The 15,952-nt window shown below is 47.2% G+C and overlaps 2 protein-coding genes across 3 annotated transcripts; both read left to right on the forward strand.

Moving 5' to 3' along the window:
- The first annotated feature begins 1,156 nt into the window (after positions 1–1,156).
- Positions 1,157–8,527, forward strand: TP53I3 (tumor protein p53 inducible protein 3). Of its 2 annotated transcripts, none has more exons than XM_036335207.1 (6): positions 1,157–1,288; positions 2,966–3,108; positions 4,628–4,895; positions 6,123–6,335; positions 7,223–7,419; positions 8,153–8,527. In XM_036335207.1, exons 2-6 carry the CDS (start codon positions 2,971–2,973, stop codon positions 8,333–8,335), a joined length of 999 nt encoding a protein of 332 aa, XP_036191100.1. In that variant the 5' UTR covers positions 1,157–1,288; positions 2,966–2,970; the 3' UTR covers positions 8,336–8,527. The 2 variants fall into 2 exon arrangements, with proteins under 2 accessions (XP_036191100.1, XP_036191101.1); XM_036335208.1 differs by having other exon boundaries at positions 1,160–1,292.
- Positions 8,528–9,607: 1,080 nt separating this feature from the next.
- SF3B6 (splicing factor 3b subunit 6) lies at positions 9,608–14,220 on the forward strand. Its single transcript, XM_036335210.1, has 4 exons — positions 9,608–9,812; positions 12,626–12,744; positions 13,651–13,789; positions 13,958–14,220. The coding sequence occupies exons 1-4, from the start codon at positions 9,783–9,785 to the stop codon at positions 14,045–14,047; spliced, it is 378 nt and encodes a 125-aa protein (XP_036191103.1). The 5' UTR covers positions 9,608–9,782; the 3' UTR covers positions 14,048–14,220.
- Positions 14,221–15,952: the final 1,732 nt, after the last annotated feature.

Consider the following 15,952-nt stretch of genomic DNA (forward strand, 5'->3'; position numbering starts at 1 on the left):
TGAGACGCTGGGCATCTCTCCCTGTGCTGTGTTTTATGCAGACCTTTATGGTCACTGCCATTATAGTTCTTTGTTTTCCTAGACCGTGAGCCCCTAGAAGGCAAGAACTGGGTTGTAATCACTCCCCTTTCTCTAGTACCTGAGATGGTGTCCAATGTGGAATGGGCGATTAATACGTTTGATGAACAAATAAATGAATGGCCCCTGCCTAACAGAATGAGGGAAGGCTCCGGAGAGCTGAATCTTAAAGGGTTAATTGAGAAATTAGGTGGCATCACAGAAACTATATATTCTTTTTTTTTTAGAGTCTCACATTTTTAATACTCCCATTGTCCTATTGTATATACACATCACACACACAATGACCAGTGGTTCTTAACCAGCAGCAATTTTGCCACCCCCACTCCTACCACCACCACCACCACCACCACCACCACCACCACCCCCAGATATCAGGCAATGTTTGGAGGCTTTTCATATTTCTTGACTGGAGTGGGGGGGGGGGTAGTGGGCGGGGGTGGGGGGGGGAATGGAGACCAAGGATGCTGCTAAACATCCCACAATGCACAGGGCAGTGTTTCACAACAAAGAATTAACTAGTCCAGAATGTCGATAATGCCGAGGTAGTCTATTTGCACAGCTTTTAACCAGCCCACATCATCTCATCAGGCAGCAACGGCGGGGAGGGGGGGGGCGGGGGGGGGAGCACTTCCTCGTCCCCAGGAAAGAGGTAGGAGAGCAGAAGTGGTCAGGACCCCAGGACCACGTTTACCTTCCCTTCCCACCCACCCCCCCCCCAACCCCCCACCCCAGGACTCCTCGCTCAGCACCACACTGCCTACCCATCCTACTCGAGATGCCTGGCCACAGGAAGGGCAGGACGCCAGACCCACAGCGCAAAGGGGCTAAAAGCCTGGCCTGGCTGGGAAATGGATCGACGGGGGGTCTGGTTCCCTAGAGAGAGCGAGGCTTTCTCTCCTTTCAGCGAAAGCTGGGAGCAGCATTTCCTGCCAAACCCAGAGAAAGACTAGTTTCCAGAGACTCAAAGGGAAAGGAAATCCTACTTGCTGTCACCAGCTTTGCATTGTAAAGAGGGAAGGAGGAAACGGAAGAGAGGAGAGGGTGGGTCCTGGTCTGCCCCACCCCTTGCGCACTGCCCAGCTGCCCAGATCCAGCCCACAGGTCGACAGGTTGCTGCCCAGCAGTCCCAGGGCTCCGGGCTCGGCTCTAAGGACCCACAGAGATCACAGGACCACGCAGTGCTGCCTGGAGCCGCCGAGAGTTCTGAGTAGGTAACCCACGGGCCCCAGGCCAGTGACCGGCCGGGCGGGCGGGATGGAGATGGGGAGGGGGTGAGTTTGTCCAACTCCGAGGGAGTGGAATTTGCCTCATGCTCTGCATCTTCCACCCCGTTAGACCATCCCTCCTTCATCCACCCTGTCCCAGGGGGTGTCCTCTGTGTGGGGCCCGTCTGGATCAGCTGGGCCCTCAGAGGAAGGAGGGGAAGAGGAGGGAGGGGGGCAGACCTCTCGGAGATGGACGAGGGGCCTGCCGCTTGGGCGTCGGCGCTGCGCTCCTGTTATCCCACCGAGGGGGTCCGTTTGCCTGTGCGCGTAAAGTCCAGTGAGACACAACAGGAGTGTGCAGCCAGGAAAGTACAGACTCATTAAGGAGATGGCACCATGCCCAGACCCACAGGTAGTTCATGCTCACACCTGGCTCTCGGCAGGTTTCCAGGGGATGATTAGGAGAAAAACCATCAGTCATGGTGAGAATGGAGTTTGGGTCCTGGTTTCTCCTGATGGGTCCGTGCTGGGGGAACTGATCATTGCATCTGGTCCTGGTGTCCTCCTTGAAGGTGCCCTGTCCAATTCGCAAGGGTTTGTTCTGTATGTGAGCACTGAATCTGGTCCTGATGGGTGAGTCAGGCACTAGGTGAGACCAGTTTGAGTCAAAGCTAAAAATTAAAAAAAATAATAATAAAAGGCCAGATTAAAGAAAATAAGGTCTCTGGACACTTACACCAGTGACACGCTGGGTGGGGATTCCAACTCGCAGGGAGTGGAATTTGCCCCGAGCTCTTGAGTATTTTCCTGCTCCGCAGCAGGCACCTGTGAGGCCATGGCTACTACATCCACCCTGTCCCAGGGCCGGCCCACAGGGACCCTGCATGGGCTTGGACGCTGCATTCCTGGTATCAGACTGAAGGGGTCCATTTGCCTGCACGCGTCAAAGCCCAATAAGACACAAACAGGAGTTTGTGGCCAAGAAAGTAAGGATGTGTGAAGGAGATGGTGCCATTCACGGCGACCCACGTAGCTCATGCTCAAAGACCTGGCTCCCCATGGCTCCCAGGAGGTGGGGCAAAAGTAGGTTGTGAGTAAGTGAGACAGAGTTTGTTCTTGTGTTATTATTTAATTATTGTATTACTTTCCATATGAACTATAAGCCTACCTTTGCCCCACCCGAAGCCTACTTTTGCCCCACCCTGTATAGAACAGAAATCCTTAGTCATGGTGACCAATGGAGTTCGGGTCCCGGTCTCCACTGCTTGGTCAGTGCTAGGGTAGGGGGTATTTATCACTGCAGCTGGGCCCGATATCAGCCTTGGAGTTGCTCTGTTCATTATTGAAAGTGATTGTGCAGGGGGATTGTTCCACTTGCCTGTGTCCAAAGCTAGAACACAACTGAGGCCACGATTTTATGTTTACCTCTGCCTCAGTAGTCACAGACCCAGGACCTTGCTCCTAAGACGCCTAATTGTTAAGCAGAACGCCGTTGTCCTGGTGGCTTAAAGATTCAGCAAAGGAGAGGTTGGTGGGTGAGTCAGGGCACTAGGTTAGGCCAGTTTGAATCAAAGCTAAAAATAAAACTAAGAGTCCAGATTAAAGAAAATAAGGTTTCTGCCCTAACTCCTGGAAGGCCCTCATGAGGCTTCCTGCCTCCCTGTGCTCTGTGTCCCCAGGAAACATGTTAGCCGTGCACTTTGACCAGCCGGGAGGACCAGAAAACCTCTACCTGAAGGAGGTGGCCAAGCCAAGCCCAGGAGAGGGAGAAGTCCTCCTGAAGGTGGCAGCCAGTGCCCTGAACCGGGCTGACATTCTCCAGGTACTCAGGGGCCAGGGCAGGACTCCAGAGCCTTCAATAAACATTCAGACAGATAAGGAGTAACCTAGGGCACTGCCAGCGATGCTCATGGTGAGGTTATGCTGGGGGTGCTGAGTCCTAGAACCATATACTCTCCTTTGTTTACACAAAATGCAGGGATACAGTATTTGCAAAGCAGAATTCACCCTGAGTTAATCCGTAGCCTGCTCAGGCTTCCAGAGAGGAAGAAGGGATTTACAATTTGTTGAGCAGCGGTGTATGGTAGGCCATGGTCTATTCATTTACTCCACAGGCAACCCGGTTTACCATTTGTACTCTACAGGTAAAGAAACGGAGGGTCCGAGAGGTTAATTATCCAAGACCACAACACTAACAATCCCGGGAGCTGTGATTAAAATTGAGGTCTTTGTGGCTCCAAAGTCTGCTCTCTTTCCATTTTGAGGGCCCCGGAGTGGGCAGGGAGCAGCACCCAGAATTTCTGTCTGTCTGCTATTTGAAGAGCTGGATTGGTAGGGGTATTTGAGAAATGTACACCAAAATCACCTGGGGCTTTTTTCCTAAATAAATGTGACTGGCACCCAGGCATGTGTACTTAGAAAAAGCTCCTCGGATGGCACACTCCCTGTTCAGTCCCTCTGGTCCACAGCCCTGGTCAGAGGCTTCTGAGGGTCCCAGTAAGTCCTGGCACTTGATATACGAGAACTGTCACTTAAGTGTCATGGTTTTGTTCCTAGTCCTGCTACTAAACTTACTTTGCAAACTTAGACAAGGCATTTCCCTGCCTAGGCCTCAGTTTCTCCATTTGTAAAACAGGGTTTAGGTGAGAGAAAAAGCTAAGGATCTTACTAATATGACATCCACTGATTATGTGACCTACTGTCTCTTATTTGTATGAAACAAATGATCTCTCCTCTTCTTTCCTACATTAAAAAACAAACACCTCGCCCTAGCTGGTTTGGCTCAGTGGATAGAGCATCAGCCTGCGGACTGAAGGGTCTTGGGTTTGATTCCAGCCAAAGGCACATGCCTGGGTTGTGGGCTTTATCCCCAGTGGGGGATGTGCAGGAGGCAGCCGATCAATGATTCTCTCTCATCATTGATGTTTCTATCTCTCTTTCCCTCTCCCTTCCTCTATGAAATCAATAAAGATATATTTAAAAAAAACACACACACCTCGCCCTAACCGGTTTGGCTCAGTGGATAGAGCGTCAGCCTGCAGACTCAAGGGTCCCAGGTTCAATTCCCGTCAAGGGCATGTACCTTGGTTGCGGGCACATACCCAGTGGGGAGTGTGCAGGAGGCAGCTGAATCGATGTTTCTTTCTCATCGATGTTTCTAACTCTCTATCCCTCTCTGTAAAAAAAAAAATCAATATATTTAAAAACAAAAACAAAAAAACCCTAACTTTAGCCTGAATTTTCTATCAGAAAATAAAAGGGGATGGCTATTGGAAGAGGGCAAGGATGATGACACCGATTTCTGATCATGCTCACCACTTAGTTCGATCCTCTCTCTGCAGAGACAAGGTCAATATGCACCACCCCCAGGAGCCAGCAGCATTTTGGGAATCGAGGCATCTGGACATGTGGCAGAGCTGGGGCCTGGCTGCCAGGGGCACTGGAAGATCGGGGACCCAGCCATGGCTCTGCTGTCTGGCGGGGGTCAGGCTCAATATGTCACTGTCCCTGAAGGGCTCCTCATGCCCATCCCAGCAGGACTGACTCTGCCCCAGGCTGCAGCCATCCCAGAGGCCTGGCTCACCGCCTTCCAGCTGTTACATCTCGTGGGTGAGGAGCTCCCCACTCCCATCCCCTCTCCATGCTTACTCCATGCAAATGTGTTCAATTCCTTCCTGACTGAGCCCACCTCAAAACCCAGTAGTCCTCCAGGGCAGCTTTGTCCTGTCCTGGCCACTGAGCCACACCCAAGCCCAGCATCTCACCCTACTGTATCACCTGTAGGGTCAGGTCCTCATACCATGTTAGCAGTGGCTCGAGAGTTGAGGCTGAAAATCACAGTTATCAGAAAGAAGGCCTGAATAGCACTGGATGTGTGCATCGTCACACCGTTGGCCCACCAGTCACCCTAGCTTCTCTAAGTCATGCTGAGCTTCTCTCTGGAAGCCCTAGTGCCGCAGAAGGAGCCATTCAGTCGACTCTTACTCCTCCCCAGTCCCATCGAGGCCAGCCAAAGGTCATGTGAGGGAGCCCGAGAGGACTCCTTTAGGGAGCTCAGTGTAACTAGGAAGACAAAACGTGCACAAGAATTAGACAACCGTAGAGTTCAGAAGGGTGGCTCTGCCTATAACTACAAAGCTTGAGATGGTAAAAGTTGGTGTGGGCAAAGGTGGCCAGGGAGGGCTTTCCAGAAGAGAAGGGTGGCTAGAGTTGTGATGGACAGAAGACAGCCACAGTGACCTAAGACAGGGTGTCTTTTACTTTCTTAGAAAGAAAGGTGAGATTGGCTGCTCTGCTCAGACATGAAGGATTACAATTATCACTTGTGAAAAACGAGGCTGGCACTAGATTGTGGTGGCTTTGAATTGCAGGGTGTATGGACGTGATACAAGTCAATTGAGAGCCACATTACGTTCTGGGGACAACGTGACATAATGAGAACTCCATTTTAGGAGGAGCCCGGTGGCTGGTGGGTAGTGCCTGGGTTAGTGAGATCAGCTGGAGGCCAGTTTCAGACTGAAGAGGGACCGGCCTCTGGAGGTGACAGTGGGAATGGTGGTTACTCTCACTCATTCAGGTATAGGTCAGAGATGTGCGTTTTGATGTTATTTTGGGTAAAACAAATTACGGATGGGGCTGCTAATAACTTGCAAAAAGGTGATTTCCACTTTGACCAGAGGCAATAGGAAAAAAGAACTATCAATATGTTCTCCGAAGAAAGCAAGCATTTGGCATTTGGTGGTCTTTGGGCCAGGTGAGCATGGTAGACGATGTCTATGTGGACAATGGGTAGCAGTTGCAAAGTAAAGAGAATGGTCCCTGTACTTTCTGTCACAGGAAATGTTCAGGCCGGAGACTCCGTGCTAATCCATGCAGGAGCAAGCGGGGTGGGCACAGCTGCCATCCAACTCACCCGGATAGCTGGAGCTATTCCTCTGGTCACAAGTGGCTCCCAGGACAAGCTTCAAATGGCAGAAAAACTTGGAGCAGCTGCTGGATTCAATTACAAAGAAGAGGATTTTTCTGAAGCAACAATGAAATTCACCAAAGGTAAACAACAGCTTCTGCAGCTCAGCAGAAATATCAGAAGTCATTAAATGAAACCCTCGCCAGCCTCAAGGCCAGTGCTCTAGATCTGACTGGCCTCTGCTAAATGCAAGACAGCTGCCCTGGCCAAGTTCTGGTACTCTAGTGTTGGACCTTTGAAGATAGTCAGGCAATATTTAGGATGAAGTCAGTTCCCATGTGTACCCTTGTGATCTGATTCATACACTTTTTAGAAACTGGATAATCAGGCAGAGTTGGCCCAGAATGACCCAGGACCTCTTATTCCCAACCAGCCAGTACACAGTGAGTTGAGAGGCGACACGGGGCAGAGACCAGTTGGGAGGTGGTCATAGTAGGTAGTGTTGTGAAGGCAGTTTCCTAAATGGATGAGCCTCTGTGTTCCAAAGCCAAATCTGAATATTTTGGGCACTTCCCTTTCCATATGAGTGAAAAAGGAGAGATGACACCAAAGCTACAATTCAAACAACCCAGTAGAGAGGCTTCTTAACTCAGGTGTGAACTACCAGCCTGCCCAATAGGCTGGAGTGGACTTCTCCGGTTCTGTTCTCACTCATGCCCAGGTGCCAGTGGGTTTTCTACTTATGTGGGGGTTGGGGAAGATGCCAGAGCATGGTGTTGCCCCATGTCCCTCTTGCTGTGGCTAGAGATCCTAAGAGATGAACGATTTCAAGCACAGATGGCAGAGTTTAGCTACCTAAACTCCACTTACAACAACGTTTCTATAAGCAGTGTTTCCTGTTCCAGTTTATCGATTTACCACTTGCGCCTGTATTTATTTATAGCCATACATCCACAAATATACTCTGGGAATATTATTCTGCATCGAGCTTTCTGTGTCTGACTAGCATAAATTGTGTTTCCTATGGAAGGTGCTGGAGTCAACCTTATTCTAGACTGCATAGGAGGATCCTACTGGGAGAAAAATGTCAACTGCCTGGCTCTGGATGGTCGCTGGGTTCTCTATGGTCTGATGGGGGGAGCTGACGTCAGCGGGCCTCTGTTTTCAAAACTGCTTTTTAAACGAGGAAATCTGGTCACCAGTCTGCTGAGATCTAGGGACAAAAAGGTGAGTGATGAGCGAAAACTGTTACCCAGAGAAATGTGATTCATTTTCATAACCCCAGCGAAGGGAAGATTTGGCACCTCTCAAGTTAGGGAGCCTGTGCAGAAACCTGCCCCTCTGTGGATAAACAGTTAACCCAGTTTCACAGAAATAATTAAAATTGGTCCATAGAAGCCTCAACATCTTAGAAAGAGGGTAGAAAACACTTCATATATGAGACCTGGGGAGTCTTTCTAGCAATGAACAAAGCCTTGACCATATTAGGAAATACTTTTAAAAACAGTTCCAAGACTGTTTTGCAAGGCAGAACTGTTCTGTTTGCCGAGAAAGCCTCTTAGATAAGTAACCCTCCACCTCAGCCTGAAATCTCTACGTGCCAGCTTTGGGAATGTCTCCCAGCATAAGGTTTCACATCACTGGGGGACAGCAGAGCTAAAACATCCCTTTTGAGCTGAGCCTATGTAAGACCTGTCTGTGGCTGCTTCCCACTTGAAATCTGTATTTTAAAAGTCCTCAGGGGGTCAGTGACACTTATATTTTACTCCAGGCTGCAGCCCTTACCTGGTCACCCATTTGGGGGCATGCACATACATGCTGGTAACGGAGGGGTTAGGTACCCCTGTGTGCTTTTGCAAATGGGTCCGCTTTTCAGAGAGACCACAAAGGCTAAGCAAGATGGGGGGTAGCAAGGTCAGGCTGTCCAGGCTGATGGTCTCCTTTTCCGTATCTTACTTAGTACAAGCAAATGCTGGTGAAGGCTTTTACGGAGCAAATTGTACCCCATTTCTCCATGGAGGGCCCCCAACGTCTACTGCCGGTTCTGGACAGCGTCTACCCTGTGGCTGAAATCCAAGAGGCCCACAAGTACATGGAGAGCAATAAGCACATGGGCAAAATCGTCCTGGAGCTGCCGCAGTGAAGGAGGAGGGGGCACTAGAGGAAAAGGGTACCTCAGCCCTTCCCAGAGCAAACTGGGTGAGAATTCTCTGAACGCAGGCAAGAGACCAGCGGCTACTCCACGCCCACCTGTAGCCCACTGGGCCTTCCCGGCCTCGGCAACTGATCTGTGTAAAGCTGGTCTAAGGAAATAAAGAGTAAAGGGAGGCTGGCTCACTGTGCGTGGTCGTGAGTGCGGATGGAGGCCAACGGGGCGGAGACGAGGTGGGAGAAGGGGTGGGCGGACGGGGAGGAGGTGGAAGAAGGGGGAGGCGGGGCAGGGAGGAGGTGGGAGACAGGGCAAGCATCACTTGCGGCGGGGATTAGAGGAGAGGCCAGGTCAGCAGACGCTCAGCTCCAGGAGCTGCGCCAGGGTTCCGAATGCGGAGACAGAACCCTGTAGCACTGCCAGGGGCCTGGGACCCGGACACACCCCTGAACACCCCAAGCCCTGCAGCCGGGTAATTCAGTCCGGCACACCCCCTGCCGGAAGCTGGTCCATCCTTGCTGCTTGACACAGTCACTGCAGGGAAGAAACATCTGCACAGCATATGTTTCAAGGGACCTGGCGTATATGGCATACTGTTCTTAATATGTTTGCTCCCCTTCTTGGCACTATGTGTTTTAACCAAGGTCACCTCTCCAAGAAAGGTTGTTTCCCCAGGTAGGGATTTTTCCCTGAAGTTGGGGAGGGAATAAAACCCCTTAACTGCCAGGCGGGTAATTAATCACTTTAACTAGGAACAATCACGCTTAAGTTACATAATCTTTACTCCCGGGAATGGAGATAAGAAAGGCCCTAACCTTTGGAATAGAAATTGACAGGATTAAAATCAACTGGTATAAATACAGATGTAACAAGACAATAAAACACAGAACCTGGCTGGAGACCCTGGCGAGGGGACCTGGCTAGGCTGTTGATCAACTGAACGCTGCCTCCGTGTCATTCCTTCTTCGCCGACTCCGTCCACACCTTTGGGAACCCCTGGACCTGCTGGGGCTGGACCCCAACAGCCACCTTCCAGAACGTGCCTGCGAACAGCCCCAGCTGTAGTCACTCTCCTCAGGTCCCGCCCCCTCCGCTAACTTCCTCCGCTCAGGGCCGCCCTGACAGGAACACCGGCCCTTCTGAAGCCAGGCCCCGCCCCCTTCAGTGCGGTTCCCGGAAGCGCCTCGGGCCCTCGCCTTTCAACCTTCCGGCCTCCTTGCCAACTCGGGCTTGTTTAGCCCGGAGTCTTTTCGAAAGGGGACACTGCGTCAGCACGTCTGCGCGTGAGACGGCGGTGTTCCTGCGCGTCATAGCCGCTTCCGGCGGAGCCTGAGTGTTGATGTCCCGCGTCTGAGGCCGTGTTGAGCTGGAAGCTGAGCGAGCTGCAGAGGAATAAGGGGAATTCTAGTATTTGCCGCGGTAACCTCATCAGCCCGCCAAGATGGCGATGCAAGCGGCCAAGAGAGCGAACGTAAGTAACGGGGATGTCTGCCGAGGAGGGAACGACTCGCTGTGGACTCGCGGCGGCGTGGATCAGGGCGTTCCCGGCCCTTGTCCGTCCCCAGGGCGGGGAAGCCAGACGTTACCGTGCTGTCGGAGGGGAGTTCAGCCTGGCCTGCTCCTCGAGCCGCATCTCCGCCCCCACCCCTGTGGGGCGTTTTCCTTCCGTCCCTTCCTAGTGTCAGCGATAGCGTTAGCCCGACCGCCTTGGTAGCTTCGCCTTCAGCCTGGCGTCTGCATCTTCCCGGCTTAAAGGCCAATAGCACAGACAAGTCCCCAATAATTAACCTAATGGCCAGCAGGCGACGAGAGCCTGAGAGTCTTCTCATCACGGAGCTCTTTGGACCCTTCATGGGTTTTTTAATTTAATTTTTTACGTATTTCATTGATTTTGGGGAGGGGGAGGAGCGGGGGAGAGAAAGAAACATGGGCTTGTTGTTCCACTTACCTATGCTGTCCTGTTTGAAACTTGTATGTGCCCCGACCGGAGGCAGAACCCGCGATCTTACCTCGGGGTTTTGGGATGACGCTGTAACCAGCTAAGCTACCCGGCTGGGCGGATCCTTCCCGTTTTAATTCAACAACATTTTTAAGCAGCTACAATGTACCAGACTTGCGAGATAGGAGACAGTTCATCAGTTGTAGTAACTGAAAAGCTACCAGGTGCGAGACACAAGTCTAGGTATTGGCGATGCAGCAGTGAAAAAAACAAAAAGCCTGGCTGCTTGCATCCTTACGTGAGAGAGGGGGGCGTTATGGAACCCTAAAAAAAAAAAAGAATCTCAAAAAAGTGTTCAACTCTAAGGTGCTGAAAGGTATAGTAAGATGAGGGCAGATAATGGAGACTTTGGGCGACGTGGATGATTTTCACTCCCGTGGGTGAAAACACTAGTGGAGGGATGTCATCGAGGATGGAGGTTAAGAAAGTGGAGGCAGTCCCTTCCACAGGTTTGCATGTGGACAGGGCGAAGGTGAGTTAGGTGGTGGCTGGCTTTCCCTCTTTGAGATGTGTGCATACGGTGTCATTGTACGCCAGTGGGGACGATGCTCCAGTAAGTGGGAGAAACGGATGGTGTAGGAGGAAGATGGGTTAGGTTCAGGCGGTTTGGAGTGGATGAGGGGTTGGCATGGCACTGAGAGGGAAAGTGGGTGCGTATGGATGAATGTAGGTCGGCAGGTTTGGTAAGGTGAATATAAAGTGTTTACCATTTGGTCATACCTATTTTTCCCCAGTAAGCAAGAGCCCCGGTCCTCTCAGGACGGGCAGGGAGGAGAATGCCCAGCCCAGCTCAGACACTAGACGGGGTGGTGGTGGTGAGTGGGAGGAGAGAAGAGTGTGATTTAGTGGCTTGCAGTTGGAGGAAGCAGATTTACTAGGGGAGTCTATGTGATGGACAGTGTTGATCATCTGTTTGAACTTATCCTTGAATCTTAAAATCTAAACGTTATTGTACTTATTTGTTTACCATTCGTCACCGCTACTAGATTGAGGGCAGGGAATAGGTATATTATTCTTGGATTTATACAGCACAGCTTAGTGCCTGACATAGTTGCCAATTTAATAAGTAGTGAGCAAATTAATGACTATTACGTAACTGTTCATAAGGAGCACAGAATCTGGTGGGGTCTACACATTTGAGAGTCATCTACTCAGTGTGGAGATCCTGTGTGTGGTGAAGAGACTGTGTAGAGTTTGGGGCGGGGCGGGGGGGGGGGGTACATGAAGGGTCAAGACAAGAAGTCTAAAGATAAAACTCTGTGGAAGAGCATATTTTAATGGCAAAAAAGACTGAGAAGAACTAACTAGCCAGAGAGTTAGGAGAAAGCCAAGGAAATAGTATCAAGCAGGTCATAGTCAATAGTGCCAGAGGCTCAGAGAAGTTAAGTATGTGAATTGGACGCTGCAAGTAAAAAGTGTTAGTGAGTAAAAGCACTCCCATCAGCGTTTTGGGTTGGAAGCTACATGGTGGTACACCGGTGAGTATCAGTGAAGTAGAGTATGAGGCAGTAACTGTAGACTTCCTCTTTCCAGATGCTTGACTGAAGAAGAAAAAGAGAGCAAGATAGAATAATAGAGAGCTACTAAGTCTGGGGAATGCAGAAACCTTGTCTTCCTTCCTTCACTGTGTAACCTTAATACTACTAGCCTGGTGTATATGTAAAGAAGGTGCTCAGTGGCCCTAGCCGGTTTGGCTCAGTGGATAGAGTGTTGGCCTGCGGACTTAAGGGTCCTGGGTTCGACTCTGGTCAAGGGCACATGCCTGGGTTGCAGGCTGGGTCTCCAGGGGGGTCCATGCAGGAGGCAGCCACTCAATGATTCTCTCTCATCATTGATGTGTGTCTCTCTCTCCCTCTACCTTCCTCTCTGAAATCAATAAAAAACTTATTTTAAAAAAAAGGTGCTTAGTAAATATTTTTGAATGAATGAAAAGGAAGCCAAATAAGTATTTTGTTTTCTGTCATGATGGCAGTACATAAGCAAACTGCTCACCTGAGGAATAAAAGAAACCAGTCGTATTGGCAATCAAATCTAAATAAATGATAAAGGCATTGACTGAAAGCCTGGGTTTTGTAGTAGCCCCTTATTCCTACTAATAGACTTCCCTATAATCAGTGCTTAGTTGCTTTTCCAAAGAGTATGCCATTTTCATTATAGCAGATTATAATTTTTAGTCTTGGCTTTTTTTGTTTATTTTTTATTATGAGAATTTCTTGTTCACTATGAGTTTTTTTAAATGGTAGCATTCTCCTAATTATAATGACAATACATGTTTCTCATTTCAGATTCGACTTCCACCTGAAGTAAATCGGATTTTGTATATAAGAAATTTGCCTTACAAAATCACAGCTGAAGAAATGTATGATATATTTGGGAAATATGGACCTATTCGTCAAATCAGAGTGTGAGTTTACTGAAACTTTCGAAATGTTGTTTAAATAAAATGATTGCATAATCTATAACCTTGGAATTATAGCTGACAAGGGGGCCTGAGAGCCTCCGAGGCTAATTGAAGTCAGGGAGATGAGATTTTTTTCCTTTTTTTGTTTGTTTGTTGTTTGCAAGGGGGAAATACCTGCCGAGGCCCTTATGATCCAGCTCAATGAGAGCCAACTAATTGTGAAGTTACTGAGAGCATGAATAGTTTGAGGGGCCTGGAAGGGAAGGAAGAACTAACAGTTATTGTACACCTGCTATTTATAAAGTCAAAAACTATGCTGTTATATGCATTAACTCTAATTTTTTCAACAATCTTCACTGTCTCTTTTACTGACTGCAGAATTTCTGAATAAACTGAGTAAAGGGATATAAAAGTAACTGAGAAAAATGATTTTTTTTTTCAACTACAGCTTCCTGTGGAAGATTTAAAAGTATAGGGAACCCTTTCCTTGATCTGCTCTTTAAATTAAAATAAATATTTTTTTTAAATAACTTTTTTTTTTTAAAGAAAAACTCCATTCAGACATAACTGACTAATAGGAGCCATCATTCCTCAATACTGTACTTTCCAGTGTAAGACTGAAAATTGGTTCTTAGTGTGAGAAGTAGGAAAGACTAGAACATGAATATTATGACAAAGTTTCAAACTAGTTTTTTGCTGTTATTGGTTTAGCAGCTATATTAGTATTCTTTTTTTTTAAAGTATTCTTGACATAACAGTAAGTTTAACCTATAGCTATTTCACTTAAAAACAAAAATTACCTAATTCAAGAAATTACAGGATTATCCAGCATACCCTTCCATAAGGTTTATTTCCTCTAATGGTTTTCAGGTAAATATGTGTTTAATTAAGTCTGATTCAACTCTGCAGGGGGAACACACCTGAAACTAGAGGAACAGCTTATGTGGTCTATGAGGACATCTTTGATGCCAAGAATGCATGTGATCACCTGTCTGGATTCAATGTTTGTAACAGATACCTCGTGGTTTTGTACTATAATGCCAACAGGGTAAGTATAGCACAGTTCTCGTCATGGGGGGAGCCCACATAGGAATTCCTGCAGAACTGCACCCTTAGGGGAGATGGGTACTCTGAGCTCCTTTCTGGCTGGTGCTATTAGTGGGATTCATTTGACTATAGATTGGTAACTTAACTTTGGCACTTACCGCATTTTCAGGCATTTCAGAAGATGGACACAAAGAAGAAGGAAGAACAGTTGAAACTTCTCAAGGAGAAATATGGCATCAATACAGATCCACCCAAGTAAACTTTTTCTGCATTTTTATTTTGGACTGAAAACCCATGAATCACCACCCTACCCTTTTTCGATTTTTAATTAATACTGAGTATTGCAGTCTCTTGAGGTTCAGAATTTCGTTCCTGAAACCTTGATACATGTTAGAATATATTGTTAGTAAAGTTTCAGCTTTTTGTAAAACATGTCAGTGTTTTCTCTTGAGTTTTCCCATCCTGTTTGATACTGGGGGTGGGGGTTAGGGGAATAGCAGTTGAACCATCTCAAGAATTCTATGGGGGTGCGTGGTCCTAGGGACTGAGCTTCTTGAGCAGAGAGCTTTTTGTGTTCTTAATTCCTCCAGTGTGCAGTCCAGAGCTTAGCCATCAGGGAACTTGCAAGAGGGTCGTCATTTATTGAATGGCTATTAATGAAATCTTCATAATAACTCAGTGAAGGTAGTATCTCCATTTTGCAGATAAGAAAATCAAAGCTCATCATGTTGGTTGAATGAATAAAAAGCTGACATTAAGAAGTTGCTGTAACATCAACCAGTTATTAACCATGCCAGTACATGTGAATAATACTTTACAGTTAACCAAAAGACCTTTGTTGATATGGGTACCCTGTGTTTAGAACAGAGTTCTATTCTAGAAATGGCCAAACAACAGCACATTGTTAGAAATTTGAGAGCAAGCAGCTTAAGTAGTGTTGGTTGTTTCATGTGTTAGATTTTATTAATGTAGTCTTTCTGTTTAGTTAATAAGTGTCTGTGTATATTTTGGACTTTAGTTTATAGAATATCTTTGCTATATAAAAATATGTGATGCTTATCCTTATAATCATGAGTTCTCGTGGCATGGAAATAGTATAGTTATTACCACATTCATCATAGTCTGGCAGCCTGGAGGAGTTAGCTATAATTTTCTTTTGATAGTTTAGGCATGAGCCAAATGGAAAAACATGGGCTAATTGTATATATATAAATATAAAACTATAACCCAAAACCAACTTGAAGGGTACAAGGACTAAATCATTTAACTGGACAAAGAGCAGCTATTCTACTTTTAAATGCACTTAGCTTTGAAATCTATCATTACTTTAAGAAAACAGGCTATTATATCTTTTGTACTATCTTCTCAAAGCCTACTATTGAAAATGAAGAAATAATTGTCTTCTTATTATGTCTGAGTGCTTTTTGAAAGCACTGTAAGAGTCATTTCTAAGGACAGGCATGACAAAGGAGCCACAGCTGTAATTTTCTTATGAGTCCTTTTGTGAATTCCATATCAATTATTGTAATGCACGGTGTGCCTTTAGGTATTTACAAGTGTAAAAATAATTTTCTAAAAGACATTTTTGTACAGGGAAAACAAATTAGACTTACAGTATGATGTGTCTAAGTGGCAGACTGGCTTGCCAATAGTGTAGTTTTAAATTAACAAGGGGAAATTCCTATTGACAATTATGGCCAGTCCATCATTTGGTTTCATATATCTTTTGGCTGAATTTCATGATCTGAAGATTTTTTAAAATTCTCTGTAACTGTTTGGCAATTTTGTGGCCTGTTCTAGTTAAGATATAAGAACTTTAATTTAGTGGACAAATATTGAGGACCTGCTCAGGGCCAGGTCTGTGCATGCTAAGATGCTGAGGATACAGTTACAATTCACCCTCTGTACCAGACGTCGAAGGCTCAGTTTTTCAAACTGCTTTTAAGGATGCAAGGAATGATTGTGTCCGTGCATATGTATGTACACACACATCTGCCAGAGCTGCTTTACATTCTTCGAGGTTAAATTTCTAGTTTCTAAGAAGGATGTTGTATGACTCGAGGGTGTGTTAACCAGAAGTTTGAAAATGACTGATATGACAGCTCATTGTCACTCTCCTGTTTAACAACTTTCAGTGGCTCTCTCGGTACAATGTCCAGACTTG

Source organism: Myotis myotis, unplaced genomic scaffold, assembly GCF_014108235.1.
Source record: "Myotis myotis isolate mMyoMyo1 unplaced genomic scaffold, mMyoMyo1.p scaffold_m19_p_14, whole genome shotgun sequence".
Taxonomy (NCBI): domain Eukaryota; kingdom Metazoa; phylum Chordata; class Mammalia; order Chiroptera; family Vespertilionidae; genus Myotis; species Myotis myotis.